The 17788-nt window shown below is 46.8% G+C and overlaps 1 protein-coding gene across 1 annotated transcript in view; it reads left to right on the plus strand.

Moving 5' to 3' along the window:
* Positions 1-11523: 11523 nt before the first annotated feature.
* The window catches only part of LOC141963919 (hydrocephalus-inducing protein homolog), a 74137-nt gene continuing 67872 nt past the window's right edge, over positions 11524-17788 (plus strand). The window contains 4 exon segments of the mRNA XM_074913653.1: positions 11524-11566; positions 11661-11859; positions 14170-14227; positions 14545-14709. Of these exon segments, the coding sequence (XP_074769754.1) occupies positions 11524-11566; positions 11661-11859; positions 14170-14227; positions 14545-14709 (465 nt within the window).

Raw genomic sequence — 17788 nt, forward strand, 5'->3', positions numbered from 1 at the left:
AGTACAAAGCATCCCATATTACCCATATTCAAGGGAGATGACTAAATACTACAAAATAAACAGTGAGGAAAATATGGAATAGCACACTTAATTAATAGGAGTACTAACATTCAGATCTGCAAGTGCTAGGGAACCCTGGATACAGCGAGAATTTAGAGTGCCCTTCCTCACAAACTGGAAGTCCTACGCGATGCGTCCATCCGTAGGTGAGGCATCCAAAGTCGCTGCAAGCAGGTCCAGCCTCTAAATCAACAGGCCAAAATAACTGGCAACTTTCTTTGAGTGGAAACATCTGATTTCATCCTCCTGTTGGGTTCCACCTGGAGCCTGGGCAGTACTCCAGGGGGAAAACCAAGGGAGTTTCTAAATAAGGTTAAACACTTGAGCTCTTAATTCTTAATATTACTAAACAAAGACAGTGGAATACACACATTCTTACAGCATCTTATCCTTACTAATAACTATATTTTATCTAAAGTACATCTTGCACTAGTGACTAATAAGCCAATATATTTCATTAAGGAGTTACAATTACTGTTAGCATTTTCTCTTAAAAGAATTGGCAACTGTAGTGTAGTTTGTCCTATTGCAGTAGCAAACATTACTCAGACATTCTGCTTAAAAGATCAGTCGAAGAGATCACAAACTGTCAGCACAGGGGCACCCACAGCTGGATCCTGAGTGCTGGCTGCCTCTCACCCTCAGGTGTGGTTGCACACACCTTGCTGGTGACCACTGGAGATGAGACCTGTGGAGACACCAGCATAACCTCTTCCCCAGGTTATTAAAGGAAATGGTCCTTCCCAGTTACCCCTTTCGAGGTTTTTGTTAACACTTGAGCCTTGCTCTGGACTTCTGGTTGATCTGGTATCTGTGATGAAAAATGACACAATACTGGTGACACCTGTAACACAGGGGAGATGTTTAAAAGGTTTGAAGAGATGGAGTCTGTCTGGTATTCAGGGCAAGTTGCAGTGATGTTTTTAGCTGGATGCCTTGATAAAGAAAACTGTTTTTGTATTGCTCTGACATTCTGGTGGAAAAAAAGCATGTGTTTTACAGCAGAGCAAATGGTTGACCTGGAGCCAAGCTCTCTCCCCCCTTTTGTTTTTGCAAAAGCACTTTCAAGGTCTGGTGTGCTCTTTCTACGATGGTTTGTCCTGTGGGGGAATGCAGTGTACTTGCGATGCTTGTTAGCTATGCGGTGAAGATCTTGTTTTGCTTTCTCTGTAAGTACTTTGGGTGATGTCAGTGAAGGATCTTTTCACAAAATATCAAAAAGGCTATGCAGATCATCATGAGTTAGGCCCACAACGGCTGTATCCAATTTATGGTTCCTAACAGTGTCTGTAAATCTTTTAAAGTCTTAATAACAGTTTTAAGTTGTTGCAGGACAATGCACACAGGTGATTCGGTTCACAAGGTTAGTGTCAGGGTGGGTTTCAGGGTGGGTTGTGCTACAGTGGTAATTAAGACAAATTTGATGCAATTTGAGTTCCTCATTGAGTCATACAGTCATGACCCCAAAATGCAATAGGGGTTTCCAATATAAATGGATGAATATTTGCTACCCAGCTTTCTGGGCCTCTTACATGAATGAGATCCTTGCTTTAAATCGTTACAGCATGACACCAACCCTGAAAAGCATTTGAGGTACCAGGGCTAACAGCCAATCTGCTCACAGATATTATGGTCACATCTGCACCAGTATCTAAAATGCCTGTCAGCTCGACAGATTTTTTAGCTTTAACGAACGTACATTTTACCAGAAGTTGACCTTGTGTCACGTTTAAGTCCAGAAATATTTAAGGGGTACCTGCTGATCCAAATCCTGAGTAATTGCAGCTTCTTTACAAGCTGAACAATTTTTTACTTTTTTGTTACAGAACACAGGGGTACAGACCATAATTTTGATTTTTCTCTTCATAATCAGCATCTACAACCCCTGGTAAAACAAACAACCCCTGTAAGGTTGCAGATGATTTTTTAACAATATTTTCATTAGGCAGATGGTACAGAGGTGCACTCTCCCCGCAGAGTATGCACCTAAATTCAAGACAACAATCAACACAGAATGACTGCCCCCTGCTAGAGGAGGTATTTTACCTGTAACTCTGAGAACACTGAGCACGAACAAACCGCCGCACCGATGCCCCAGCGGGCGGGCACTAGGACCCTGCAGTCCCTGGCCGGCCGCTTTCCGGAGAACTCCGCGGCTGCAACGTCCGCGTCACACACACACACACACACACACACGGGCACACAGAGGAGCTCCTGACACTCATCACTCACAACATAAAGTGACAGCTATCACCAATACGAGGACTCCGTTAAGAGCACTAAGCCTGTGCCGCATCCCCCTGCCGCTTTTGGCGGGGGGTGCCGAGCGCGCAGTGCCGGGCTCAGCCGCAGGCGGCCGCTCCGCGGGGGGGTCGGGGAGGCCCCGGGCCGCCGCCGCCAGCTCCGAACGCCGAGCCCAGAGATCCACACGCTCGTTTTTTCAGATAGAGCACTGTGCTGGCGTGAATGCCAGTTTTTTCTTAGAAGTGTTAGCCAATTTTTATGGGGCCATTCGATATCCCTGAGCCATCGCCTCCAGTACAGCTGTTGTGGTCTGAGTTTTTGCAGCCCGTTCTTATTAATGCTTAAATCTTTAATAACAGAAAAATGCCGTTCCTCCCAACGTGGCTGATGTCCCGGCTCATAGCTTACAGGAGTAAGAATTTTTCTTGCCATGTCCATATTCCCTTGCGCCAAGGTTTTTTCGCCTCACTTTTACGTTTTTTTCGCCTCAGTTTTATCTATGGATCATCCCCAATTAAGGGAGGACACAGAGCAGACAGTCCAGATTCTTTTTCAGGATTTACAGCATCAGGGTCTAAAAGATTATCACACCATTCTGCTTCTTCAAACAATAAATTTGGCTCTTTAAAGTGTCCCTTAGCCTTGCCCAGACCAATCGGCACGGCTAAGTTTTTTATCGGACTTAATCCCCGCTTTTCTAAAAAGCAAAAAAGTTTAAGGGCTACTTGTCGTTCCTTGTTCCTGCCCAGGCAAAAATTCCTTAAATTCCTGGTGCAGCTTGACAAACTTCCTTAAAGTCGGATCAAGTAGCCAACAACCAGTGAAGGCTTTTCCTGGGTAATCAATCCCTATTCAGCCTTTTATTCCTGTGGCCTTTCCTGGGTAATCCCTATTGCGGCCTGGCCTTTCCTGGGTAAATCCCTATTGTGGCCTATTCCGGGGTAGCCCTCCTCGGATTGCAAAATCTCCTGAAGCCGGACCAGCTGCCCCAATGTCAGACTTACAAATCCCGACGCTTTAGGAGATGGCACACATCTACTGCCACTGGCAGCGACCTTATCGCCTTCCTGCTCCAAAAATCCGTTCCGCCGCTTCCCGGGTTCTGTTTGGTGGAAAAGCAGGGTTCGGGTAACCCTGTTCGGTGCGCCACTTGCGGCGGGCGGAGGAAGCAAGCAGCCGATTCAATGTGAATGATAGAGCAAGCTTCAACTTTATTGAAAGAAATCACCCCTTATATAAGCACTCTGCAATAACCATGCATACTACTCACAGATCTATTGGATACATGTAAAAGGCTACATTATAATATCCCAGCCCCTTGTGGCATTTCAGGTATGTCACAACATCTTCCCTCTTCTGGCCTGCCTCCTTTCCCAAGGTTGTTTTTACCATCAAGGCTGTTCTGTACCTCAGTTTCTCTCTTTGTTAACATAACAGTCCTTTGTTAGCATAACTGAGCCCTGGGTTTTTCCTTTGTTTACCTCAGGTGGCTGCAGTCAGCTCCTGCAGAGACCCATGGCCTTGCTCTCTGCAAGCCGTTCTCCAACAGAACCTGAAAATCATTTTCAAATGTTCCAGCCTGGTCTCCCCCTAGTTGCGCCTGCGCAGTGTGTTCCGGTGGTCATGGGCTGGGGTCTCAGGGATGAAGTAGCTCCTCTTCCTCACCGTTGAACTTTTTACCCCGGTTCCTTGCGCAGTCTCTGTAGGGCTATATGCTATCCCGCAGGGCTGGTTTCTATCAGTTCTTAGGGCTATATATTCTTGTCAAGAAGTATTTCCGTGATCGCTTAAGCAATTATCCTTATTTGGGCAGCTAAACGTTTTGTAATTTACTAAGCAAAACAAGCACTACATAATCTTAACCCTGCAGCTATTTTTCTTGTCCCTTACTTCAGCAGGAGCACATGAACAAGCTTTTTTTCCTGGACACGAGTTAGATAAAGGATTCAATAAAAAGCATGAGGTGGATACAAAAGGAAGGAAAAGTAGTAGCAAGTGAAGAACAAGCAAAAATCTCATTCCATTATGTATTTTATACACTTACTGTTAAATCTCCACTATTACATGTTTATGTATATATAACTGTAGGCCCACAGTCTTGCCAGTAGGTATAACTTTATGCACAGAGTAACTGTATAACCATAGTAACTATATAACGGTAAAGTCATGGGTATAAAGGTTCCCATATTATTTAAATGTTGAGATTATTTTTTCTCTAAATAAATTCATTTTATCTCTAAATGAACTCAGGAACTCGGCAGGACTCACAATGGGAAGGTCAGTTCTTTCACACACAGGTGAAACACGTAACACTGTGGACAATCCATTTACCCCTCTTTGTTCAGTTTTCAGCACAGCTGGGGGCAGAACACCTTCTACGATATGAGACACTTCCACAATGTTCAGTTAATTATCCCCAATCCTCGCAACGGAGCTGTTTTACGTCACACAGTCCTGGCAGGGACTGCTGCTGCAGGCGGCTAAGTCATGGACTGATCGAGCTCCTTTGTGTTCAGAAAACTCTACTGCAGTTTGTTTCTTTCCCCTCAAACTGGAAATAGAAACTCAGTACTCTTATTGTTGAAAACCTTTCACTTTCCAGCTTGAATGTGAATGTGTGATGTAGACCGTCAGTTATTTTCTTGAGCTTAAACAGTTCTTTTTCTCCCTACAACGTTGATCCACCCAATTTATTCTTGAGCATGAATTAACACTTTTCTGAACTTCTTTTGGTAAGTCACAATCTCTCTCTCCTTTTGCACAGTAGGCTTTCCATTCCCCTCATCTCACTAGTTGCCTTTCTTTGCACTTTTCTCCAAGCTTATTTTTTTCTTGAGTAAGGGTGGTCAGGTCTGTGTGAAGTGCAGAGGACTGGCAAGACTTTACATGGAACATTAATGCTTCTGAGTTTGAAAGGAGGAAGAGAAAGTGGTTGCCCTCACACTCTGTACTCAGCTCTCACACTTTTGAAAGAAATCTCATTGCTATTGTTCCTGTCAGTGAGATGTGTGCACTTCAGTCACGTAGATGTTTCTAAAAGCCCTAGCCTTATCTTAAGCCCCAAATATATTGGCTCAGTTGCCTTTCCCTTGAAATATTGGAAGAGTGAGGAGTGCTAGTACACAGAATTCTGAAATTTGAAATCTGAAATAGACCTTCACTCCAGAACATGACACAGCAAATACAGTTTGTTAATCACAGAAGGCCATTAATTGCTTTGCAGAAATTAATGCAAGTGCAGCTATATAAACCTGCCAGGGTCTCTATCTTCTCATGCGGGATCAGGAACGACACAACACCAATATGATGATCAGATCGTTTATTCTCGGATTCTGGTTACTTTTATAGTAAACTAAGTTCCGTACATGTGCTTATCTGTCCTCTCACAGGCTGCATGTTATCTACACGCACTGTCCACGCGCTTCTACAAGCATCTGCATTGGTTAATTGTATTTACGTATACAAAGCCCAAAAGTTGCCAAAACTTCCTTATCTTATATCTTGTTTTGCTCAAACCGGTGTGCATCTGCTGACCACAGCCATTCCTTCTTTTGCTAGCTTTGCCTTCGTCCTTGAATCCTCCTGTATGCATTAACTCCCGTCTAATGCAGCCCAGACTCCTACATCTCCCCCTCTTTTCTTAAATATTTGCTCAACTGAATCTTGCAGCATCTGTTGCAAACATTGGAACAGGCAAGGAAGAATCAACACCAGCATCAATAATATTATCAATGCCATCAATGCTCCTTTAACCAGCGTTTGCAACCAAACCTGTGGGTGTGTATGCCGGGTCGCGAACCGTCTGCGTCACTGACAATGTAAAAGTGTCATCAGCATTCAAGTTAGAAGATTAACGATGTCTAAATTAATGACGCAATTGTGTTAGAAGATTAACAGCCTCTAGATTAATGACGGCTAAAAGCAAAAGTATTTTTACTCATTAGGGAAGAAACAGATAAGAAAGGAATCTGTAGAATAACAAAGCAGAAATTTATCTACCAGTTGTGCACGCTTAGTAGCGCTTGTTGAAAGTGCTGAGAGGAACAAGTTTTTGAAATGAGCATGCGCCAGAGCAACACACGGATTTGCTGTCACAAGAATATATAACGTCTTGTTTCTCTAATAAACGTTGGAGCTTGACTGTTAACCATATTGGTGTGTGTCTTGTCTCACAGCCTCGTCCTGCAAATAACAGGGTTCCTGCTACAAAATTGCTCTATTTTGGTGCCTCCAAAGTATCAGATAATTTTGTCTGCTTCTGCCGGTTTCTGTGAAAGCAGGTGAATCGATGGGATTGTTTCTTCTTTGCAAGTTAACAGCCCTGTTCAAGTCACGCTACAGGAATGAAAGGTCATTAAGTTAAAAAGTACTTTGACATTACTGGATGCTACTGTTAGAGTCATAGAAAACAGCAGTTTTCCTTCTGCCTTGGGATGGGACTAAATGCACTGTGCTGTGACTGATTCTTTCCCTGCAGGATTATTTCCACCAGCTCACCTGCATCACAGAAAGGGAAAAGTTTATCGTGCCAATCCGAGCTCTAGGTGCCCGAGCTATCCTGGACTTCCCTGACCAGCTGAGCTTCTCCGTCTGTCCAGTCAAGTACAGCTCCCAGAAAACTCTGCTGGTTCGCAACGTGGGTAACCGGGAGGCTCGCTACCGCATCAGCACTGAGAGGTAAAGGAGCTTGTCTTCTTTGTGTAAAACACTGTTGCATGATAACACGGTTGGTAACAAAAAGGAACCAGAGCATCTGAGCTGCTGTATTGCAGCCGTAGCTGCAAACGGGCAGGACACGTGGGTTTTGCTGTTGCTTAGTGTTTTAAGCATGATGCAACCTTTGACAAAACTCCATGTGCTGCAGCGAGGTTTTGTACTGCAGTGGTGTCTCCAACAGAGCATCTCTCAAGATGGATTCTGTTAGATAGAAAGAGCACACGAAGGAAGGCAGCCTGGCTGCCCTTGGGCTGTGTAAGATGCTGCGTGGCAGGCGACAGCTCTAGGAGCTCGGTTCCTGTAGACCAAATGCAGTGTTAAGAGATGGGCAAGCTGTGTGCTGGTGAGAGAGACATTTACGAATTTACCAGCAGCTGCGTCTTTATGTGCAAGTGCCATTAGAGATCGTAGATCAAAGCCATTGGTATTGAGGCCCTGACAAGAACTCTGTGTGGTCCAGGAACTTTGTTTTCCAGTAGGTTTGGTCTGGTGCCTGGGACCAAATATTAAGTAGAATGAACTTTTAGGTGGAGATGAGCAGACACTGGCTTCAAATCTACACCACAGCCCCAAAGCAGCGTGCTAATGAGGGCACAGGCAAAAGATGCAGCAAGTGTCTGGTGCATGGGTTGGGGGCCTTTTCTTCTAGAGCTTTCTCTCTCCCAGATTTCCTGGAGAGTGCTCCAATCTGTAAGTATCCAGCTTGCAACCTCCTGATCCCGAGTGCCTTCTGAAGTGGTTCCATACCAGTGTCGGCCAAAGACACCCATGCTCTGGGAGGCTGCAAGCACGTGGTGTTCCGGTGGTCCCGAATCAAATGCCTGACATGAGCTGTGTTGTGGACAGCCTGTCCTGCTCCTTCTGGTCTCAGAAGACAGTCACCAGTTTCTCCGTTTACTGAATAGGAGAGGGTGATGCAGCTGCAGGGAAACTGGTTGAGTTGGCTGGTAATCCGTGATGAGTTGCTTGTCTCGGAGGCCTTGGTGTAGGAGCTGAGGTCAAGAATGCAGCAAAGACCACTGGTCTGACTGGGTGCACCTGAGTGAACTTCTTCCCCAGGAAAACAGGGCTCAAAAGGCTACTCTTTACTTGTGAAACATGAGGGTTCAAAAGAAGCTTCCACCAAAGCCTGGCAAGGCTATTTAAGCAGAGTTCTAGGATGCTATTTAAGGTGGCTGCTCCTTTTTCTGGTGGAAACACGTAGGCAGGAACTTGTAAATCACTGCACAGTTTTCCTCTGGAATCTCCAGATCTAGCTGCCACCAAAATAAATACTCAGTAAAGTCTAGCATCTTTTTGCAATGTACTCTCCAACTCTTCTGTTGAGTGATAGGGCACATGTCGAATCCTGCTTGATATGGATTTGAAGAGTTTCTGAATTTCAGCAATTAAATATTTCAGTGCTGATTTGCTATAAAGAAGTGGGAAGCACTGCAAACGTTTTATTTCAACCTACACAAAAAAATATTCTTAACAACTGGATTGCATGTGTACAGGGATGGAAAGCTGATACGATTTCCCTTGTCAGCTGAGGGCATCTGCCACCTCTTCAATTTCATGATGAAGTTTTGAAAGCCACTTTGAAATTCCAGACAGATGATTTAAATCTTTGAATATAGGTAGCATTTTATTCTAATTAAGTTGCCTTGACTTTCATTGAAATTTGCTTTTAAATACTCTTAAATGAGTATTTAAAAATACATGCTTGCATGTGAGAGGAAGAGGAGGAGGATTAGTGAAGTAGAAGGGAGTGAGAGATCTGTCTAAGCTTATAGGTCCATCAAGTGACCTCTGTATCCTTTATTCTGTACCTAAACAGTTTAAACTTGTGTTTTCTGGCCTGAGCATGTTCAGGCTCTCGCCCATTCACAAGTCAGCTGCAGATGCCACCATTTCCTAGTCCATCGTGCTGCTCATGTCACATTTCCTTGCTGCTTTTCTCTGGATTTCCTTCTCTGTGGCATCAAGCATAAACTGTCTGCTTTCACCTTCAGTGCATTTTTCAGCCCATCTCCAATCCTAACCTTTCCCCTCAGCTCTTGTATCTGGTCACTTTATGTTGACATTCTCTGCCTGTTACTCGTTTATCTAAAGGCTTTGATGTTTTTTGTTGTGCATTTCCCTCCAGGGAAGAGCTCTTAAGTGAAGCCATGGGGCCAGTTCAGCATCCTTCTGCTGTTCCCGTTTGGAGCTCTCCCTTGCCATGGTTTCTACCAGAAGCATGGCCGCATATTTGACCACTTTTCATGAAGGGAGAAAACCACCACAGCCCTCCCCGTTATGCAGTCTGGCTTCATGCCTCTCCTCCCTCTGCATGTCCATACCCAGCTCTTAGCTGCATAGCATGGTAATAAAAAGTAATAACAGTATAAATAGAGAAAGTCTCTTCCTGTTGTCTCATTGTTAAGGCAGGATAACCAGTTTCTGCTCCATGACATTCACAGAGATAAATGTCATCCCAGTACATCCGAGTTGAAAAGGGTGTCTGGAAGCAGATCTCAGTGCAGCACTGCCTTCTCCTGACATTGCTGACCTTGTGCTGTGGGGGCTAGAGGGGATCAGACTGAGATAAGATCCATTTAGGAATGTCCCCACCAAGCTCTGAAAGCTCAGGAAATTATCCTGCGAGGCACATTGCCTCGAGCCCCCTTCCATCCCTCCCTGGAGTACCCATACGCTACGTGGAGGCGTGAGTTCCCATAGGACGTGCAAAGACCATCCAAGGACATGAAACTTGAGCCTAGGTGCAGTGAAAGAGGGAAATACAGACCTTGTGAGATGCTGACTCCACATGGGATTTTTCAGCACGGAGATGGAGTCTTGGATGCTTTGACTGTAGCAGACTGGGTTTACTGGAATAGTTATGCTACTTGGCTTGGGCTGTTATACCATTACTAACAAATAATATACGCGAAGATTAAACGACCTTTCTTTTTTTCCTGCAATAGATCTTAGTGGACAGAAGAGGCAATTCAATCACCAGTAATTTTACTGTCTTCCTTGGGTTTGGATGAAATCGATTCTCCCAAACTCAAGTGATTTATAAGGCCCCAGTAGACCAAAGAAAGGTTGGCTGCAGGAGATAAACACGCCACGGCACTTGAAGTGTCTTGCAGCCTCCTTGCACACTGCGTGTGCCAGTGGTGTGGTTCAGGAGAACAGGCAGCATGGTGGTTTGAGAGCCTGGGCCACAGAACTGCCAGCTTTGTTCACTTGTCAGTCGTGTTTCTCAATTCTGTCAGGAGTATTTGGCCTTTGGTATCATCACGGGATGCCCAGCTGTCAAGATGGGGAGCTGTTGCCTGGTGAAAGTAAGCAAGACGTAAATGCCAAAATATATCATTATGAAATTGCTTACGAATCTTTCTGAAGGACAATAACAGGCAAGGTCTCGGCAAGTACTGACGGGCAGGCTTCTCTGCTCAGAGCTCCCTAAATCCTGACTCACATTAGACTCCTGTCTCCGAGAAGTACCTACTATGGTCTGATGGGTGGTCTTCAAGGTGCAGGACCAGATTCTGTGCTTGTATGTGGGTGCCTGCAGTGCCCACTGGACCCTGTATCAAGGTGCGAAAATGTGTTTCTAATCCAGGCGATCTCTTGTGTGGTGCTGAAATTCCTCTGCGCAGTTTTTCCCCATCAGTCACCACATCCCTGGGGATCTCTTTGTCAGCACAGGGAACTTCAGTAATTAGCAAAGCCCCTCTGAGCTTGTACGTGGCTGACAGACCCTCTGTACTGGGATGCTTTTATTGCTGCCGGTAGTAAGAGTAATTACGCAGGTCATTTCCCTTCGGTGGCTCTGCGAGACTAACGCAGAAGCAAAAGTCTGGGGGCAAAAGTCTGGGGGCAGGCTCTCGCCCTCTCTGAGGGGAGAGGTCAGAACCAGTACTCGTATGTGAATGTTAGGAGGCAGCGTGTCCAAGAAGAGCCAGCCCTCAGGGAGGAATGTCTGCTCCATTACTGTCCTGTCTCCTCTTGGTGCAGAGCCCCAGAAAGCAGCTTCCCCAGAAGAGATGGGCACAGCAATAGTTCTCAGTGGCTTTAGTCCCGCTGGAAGCCTCTAGCCTCATGCTAAAAGCCTGCTGAGGAACCACCTGGGTATTTGGCAGATTAATACATTGTTTTCCATCAAATTCCTACACAATTTACGGGGAGGGCTGAGTTTCTGAGCAAAGCTCTCCTCAAGCAAGTCTCAGCTTGTTTGCTGTGGATCCCAGACCCAGGCTCAGAGCCTTCTTTGTGGCTCTGCGCACCCAGGACAAGGAAGGGAGCGCTCAGATTCAGCTCCTGGATTAAGGACTCCTCAGAGTCACCTGAATGACCTGGATGCAGAATTCCCTGTGACTTGAATGGGATGGCAACCCAACGGCCACCTGGGCACATCTGAAAAATATCACTGTAAATACTGTCACCTTGGGGATTAATCTCTACAAACACACCCAGAAATAAGGTGCTGACAGTGGTGCCCAGGACATCCTCATTCTCAGCTGTCAGGATGTGATGAATGTGCTGATCTGTGGAACTGCCAATACAGCTAAAACCTGTAACAGTTTCTTCTGTTACTGGTGGTTTGCTTGGTTCCTCGTACTTCCATCAGCAAGTGAGATGAGCAAAGACTCCCCTGTGCTTTTTTCCAGGTGAAGATATTCACACAAGCCTTTATGGAGCAGCTGTAGATGTCAGCATCGGGCTGGCCAGGAGCTCCCTGACAGTTGAGACTTACCTCACGCTGTCAAACCACAGATGTGTGGTGATTCACAATCGGAGTGAAATCAAAGTCCACTTCCAGTGGAAGGCTTTTTCTACTCAGGAAGAGGAGGATCGTCAGAAGCTGAGGTTCGTTTGAAAGATTCATTTCAGTAAGATACACTGCCCAAGGGTAAAACGAACGTATGGCCTCCAGGGGTGTTGGTGCATTGAATGGTTTAGGACAAGTAAACCATCTATGGCAGTAGGTTAGGTGTCCCTGGGCTTTAGGGTAATGGAGCTCAGTGCTTCGCATTCCAGCTCCATCCATACTCCAGCTGAGGATGGTGTTTTGGGGAGGAAAGGTTGATTGCAGTGACTGGATTTCCTCAGAGAACAAATTGGTATTCGTGGGAGCCCCAAACCACTGAGGTCCAGAGACCCCTGGGTTATGGGGGGTCCATGAGGCTGAGGAAAGTGTCAGCCCTCATCACCTGGGACTGCACTGAGTAGCAGCACTTAACACAGCGGCAGTAACACAACTGTTATGATATTCACTGCAGCTTCTTCCACTCCAGCTTTGATAAGGTGGCAGGCTCCTTCTCCAGGAATGTGCAGGGTCAGGTGCTTCATTGGCCCAGCAAGTTGAGGCCATCCTGCTGTAGGATGTTGGATTGCCTTGCACTGTCCCGATCTCCAGCACAACGAGGTATTTCTACCCTTCCTCAGAGACTGGGGAGAATTTGGAGGTGAAGGGTTCTGCAGGGAAGGCAGGGCAGCACGGGACAGAGCGCGTTTGGGCTGCAGCAGCCTGTGTCTTCATGGTGCTGAGAGATGGGGCAGGTTCTTCCAAGGGTGTCTGTGGTGAAGCTTTGAAATTCCCCTTTCAGGCAGCAGAGACAAACTTATAGCCCGGCAGGATGAACTGGAAATGACACTTACAAGTTTGGGTGATTAAGGGAATCCTTGTGGGACTTTTAAGACTTGCATGGATGTAGGTGTATAGGAGTTAGCTCACAGCTGATCAGGAAAGTGCCTTAAACTGGAGCACTTTTTAAGGGCTTCTAAGCCAATCAAGTTCAACATAATTGGGTCAGAAATGCCTTGAAGACCAAAACTAGTTTTCCACTGTTCCCTATTTTTAATTACACAGTGTGTGACTTCCATGCAAGCTCAATGTGTTAAAAAAAAATCTCATTGCCTTCTCTGGGCACTTGCCTGGACTATTCCTTTACCACTCTCCTCTCACCTGCCTGTCTCAGATTGGACCCTGAGTGATCCTCTTTCCCCTCAGAAGCAACCAGGTTTCTGCAGAGTTCACTTCAACCTGATTCATTTCCAATTACATTTGATCTCATGCCAGTTTATGTCCTGAGTCTGACCAGGACGTTCTGTTCTTCCTCCTTGCAATCCCAGGGATGGTCATAGCTCCAAGGCCACTGTCCTGCTGCCAGAGAAGCTTTAGAGATCTCAGAGCAGAGAGGACTTTTTCCATGAGAGGAGGCAGTGCAGGACCCTGCTCTGGGCTGTGACCCCAGAAGACCTGGATCCTTAGGTGGTGTATCCAGGGGTTTGCTGTGTCTCCCTCCTGCAGGACTTTCTGGGATGTAATGGTGGAATTATTGTCCGCTGATGGAGGCTGAGCTGGGGGTTGCTCATCGGTGGCGGGAAGCCCTCCTCACGCGCAGGGCTGTAGGTCAGCCGTGGAGAAACATTCCCCACTGCACTCCAGGGGGGGCGAGCCAAAGCAAGTACTTTTGGTGCTGGTGCCAGCCTTTGCCCCAGGCTCTGTCTGTGTACAGCTGGTAACATCCGTGACCGTATTTCCGTTTGAACTGTATTTGAATTTAGCTGGGTGATGATTGCTATCCCGGTTATACTACATTGCCTCGATCTGCTGCTACACATGGAGCCTTCCACTCGTCCCCCCAGAGTTGTCACCTGCTGGTTCTTCATGGCCAGGGACTGGAGCATGCAGAGGGGACAGCGATGTGCCAGCTGGGAAGCAACTGCTCTGTAGCAGTGCTCCCTTATCTCTTGGTTGTGACCTTTAAACACTAGAATGATTTCTGCTACAGCTGCCAAGTAAGGGAGAGATGAACTGCATCAAAGCCCTACAGAGATGGCCAAAAAGAGGAAAAAGATAAGGTGGTTCAAGGCTGGACATAAGGGTTTGGATTCAGAGATCCTGGTCCAGACTTTAGTGGGTGATGCCAGGCAAAGTGCCTTCCCCTCTCAGGGCCTCTGTTTCCATGCACATAAAGCCATTGGTTTCACCAAAGGGATGTGATGCCTGAATTAATTGGTTTGCTGTTGTTTGCTCTGGGATCCTCTGGTTAAGGCGGTATAGGGCACAGAGAGCACATTTAGCTTGCTTATCCCTGCAGGTCCAAAGGGGAAGGAAAAAGGAGTGATGCCAGTGGCCTGCAGCTGAAACCCAGCTGCGTCTCCCCCTGCCAGTGAAGCCCTGCAGTGGGTGCTCCTGCATCCTGATCTGCCTCCCCCAGGCAGCTCTGTGGTAGGAAAAGCCAGTTGGGGTGGTCGGTGGATTCTCCATCAGTTGTGGCAGAGGCTTTGAGCCAGGAGGCTCTCGAGGGCTGCTGGCTTTCAGAAACCTCTTCTGAGCTTGTAAGCGTGGAGTAAACCTGCGTGCCGTGGTGGCGGCCAGCAAGTGATAATCTGACCCGTGGGGGACCCCACGGCTCGGGGTCAGCCCCTCACTGAGCTGCTGCTGTTCCTCCCCGAGTGCTTTGCTGCCCCTGTGCTCACACGAGTCTCTGCAAATATGTTGCTCATTAAATGATCTGCTTGATTTGTCTCTCCCCATGGCTGTAGAGGCAGAAAGAGGGCAAGATGGATCGCTGTCTGAGGGAGTGCAATGTGGACTCTGCTCTTGGAGAACGCCTTCCCATTCTCTCCCGCCCCTTCCAGAACCAGCGGGCAAAGGCGCAAGGAGACCCCATGCTTTTCTCTGATGATGTGTTCACGCTTGAGCCGCTGGTAAGTGATAGCTGAGAACCTCCCTTCCTTCTCCTCCCTGGCTGAGGTCACTTGGCAGGTCCCTGCATCAGCTGGCTTGATGTGCCGAGAAAAAACACCAGAGGGCTGCTAGAGCTGGTTGCAAAAAGCATTTCTGTGGGCTCCTGACAGAGCGAGAGGCTGCCTAAAGCTGAGCTCTGCTGCAAGGGCGACAAATTAAGGGCACTTGATAAGTGTCCTTACACTGTTGAGAGCCATCAATAATGATGAGTGAGGGCACAGCTTACACGTAGCATGTGGGGATTAACAAAGGATATTAGAGCGCTCTCAGTTCACATATTGACCTGAGGAATGAAATGGTCCTCTGTGGAAAGGAGGCCAAATTCAACCCAAGTGTGATCGCAGACATACCAATCTCTTCATATAACCTGGATGGATACCACGGCTCAATCTCCCTTCCAGTGTCATCTGTGAGCCTGGACACAAGGCTGGATGTTTAAACAGTCTTCTTGAGTTTCATTGCGCATAAGTACAGAATTTTTTGGGGCCTTTTCTGTTTATGCAAGCAACACTCCATATCCTTCAGTCAGCCAGAGCCCTGGCTCTGAGTATTTGCCCTGGGTTGAGATGAAGAATGCCCACTGTCCGAGCAATGCAAAATCCCTTTTCATCTTGGAGTAAATCCTAGGATAATCTCAACCTCTTCTTCCTTTTAAAATAGGTAAAACTAATTTTTTTTTTTTTTTTTCAAGGAAGGGGATCATCTCCTCTTCTCAGTTACTCCTATATCCTACATAAGGCTGAGAGCCACCAATGTTGGCACAGCTGCAGTTTCACACCACCGTAGCTGACAGCAGCATGATGTGACCGAGAGATTGTGTCAGAGTGGTGGGAATATTGTAGAGAGAGGGAGCTGATCAGCTGAGCATTAAGAGCACCCTGTATGTCCCAGGGCTCCTGCTGCTTTACAGTCAGACTGTCTCTACAAGTAGCTTAACCTGCTCTTAAGCTCCTGAATGCTTTGAGGTGAGGTCCAGAAGTCTGGCTGCCCACAGCGCCGAGTCCTGGCGCTCCATGTAGTGACATACGGACAAAGTGTAGCCTGGCCTCAAGTCCCGAAGGGAAACCTTTCCTGAATGGTTGTGTTAGTGTTACTGTCAGTTTGCTCTAGGACTGACTATAAGTGGGCTACCGCATGAGTCTCTCCCCTTCTGTATTGTCCAGCATTATCAACCTTCTGATTTCCATGAATTCCATTATTTATGGAACAATCAGTTTCACATTCACTTTTGCTCATGCCTGTCTTTCCCCCTGGCATATGGATGTCTTTACATCAAATGATAGTTAGTATTTTCTCCCCTATATCAAATGTAGAATCTAAAACTCCACTGCTGCTGGCTTCCACAACCTTCTCTCCGGTGACAGCCCTGTAACTTTTACCTGGGACAGACACCCCTCTGGCACTGTGTGGTGGTGCAATTCCTACCCCTCCCTGCTGTCCTTGTTGGGCTGCTTGGTGCCAGGTGTGATTCCATCCACATTCCCCCGAGCCATACACCAATCTATGGAGATAAGGACTGAATAACCTTGAGGAGCCTGGCTCCTGCCCCCCTCTGATTGCTCGGAAAAGGTTATACTGGCCCATCATCTCCTGATGGCCTGACACCCCTGTGCCTGGGATGTGATCAGATGGAACAATAACAGGGTTGCATGTTATTCAAATTCTTGTGCAACTGCCGGAAGGCACCAGATAGCATTTGACAAAAGTCAATTATCTTGGGTCCTATAAACTGCGACCACCAGGGAGACCCTTTGAGCTCTCCTGGATCCCAACGGCCTGTGACCAGCATCTCCCCTGAGCTGGGACGCCTCTCAGGTACCAAAACCCTTAAGGTGTCATCTGCTCCAGACGGAAGGCCAGGGCGAAGTCCCCCCGCTCGAGTCTCAATTATCGCCCGTTGAGGAATGCCAAGGCATTGTGAGTATTTGCTCTAAACTGGAGAGGGAAATTTTATTTGAGCTAGCTTCTATTTCACCTGTTTATTGGTGGGTGTGCGTGTGTGTGGGTACGTACCCTTACCCTTGTTCCTCTGTGTTTGTCCCTTTTGTGTTCATTTTACCGAATCCAAACCCCTTTGTTTCTGGATGTATATGTCTGGTTTGTGTATGCGCATGTACATATGTGTATAAATTAAGGTACCGTTAAGTAAGTTAGAGTGAATATTGTCATTTTAGAACCTGAATAAGTCGCTTTTCTTTCTGAGTTATTTTGTATTGACAAATAGTTGTTAGTTATTAATAAATCTAGATTATTTTTCTAAATCTTTACCGTGTCAATACTTTCATCCGCGACACACTGCCGTGTAAATCTTCTGGAGAGGCCCCCCAGAGATGGGACCTTGCTGCCTCAGACCTTCTGACCAAAAGTGGCTGCTCTCTTGTTCCCACCTCTCACCCATGATACATGGGAGCACCCCGCAGAAATAATGAAACCCTTGTAACAGGTGACTGGAGGAAATAATTGCTTCCAGGGGTTAGGAAGCTGGTGGAGGGAGACCAGTCTTGGAAACACTTTCTGAGCGGGATGGCTTTGCAGGGTTTGTGCAGAAGCTTTGCTATGTCAGTGACTGTTAGGTGTCAGTATTTTCAGGTGCTGCAATCTGTAGAAGCTGCAGCAGGTCCCTTCAGTCTGCATAGGGTTTACTCGCTGATGGAAATAACAACAGAAAAGAGGAGGCGTGATTTTGGAGTTACAATGTGACCGAGAACATTTTGAGCAGTCGTCCAAGCCTGTGGGAAACAATCTGATACACAGCTCTGACTTTCTGAGCACATCTCAGATTTGCTTTATTTTTGCATCTACACATGATGTGTCAGCAGAGGCAGCTGTGATAGAGGCCCAGGTGGCTCCCAAGGGACAAAGTCCTTGCAGTTTGCTGCATCCTCCCCGCCACAGCTCGGCTCTAAGTCCCATTGCAGACCTGTGGGAGCTGACTCCTTGGAAATGGCAAGCAGAGGAGAGGGAGGACGAGGACTTACTGCTACACTGACCTTGACAAGTCCTCACTGTCCTGTCCTTGCCTGGTAGTGACTCCTCAGT

The sequence above is a fragment of the Athene noctua genome, chromosome 9, assembly GCF_965140245.1.
Source record: "Athene noctua chromosome 9, bAthNoc1.hap1.1, whole genome shotgun sequence".
Classification (NCBI taxonomy): Eukaryota; Metazoa; Chordata; class Aves; order Strigiformes; family Strigidae; genus Athene; species Athene noctua.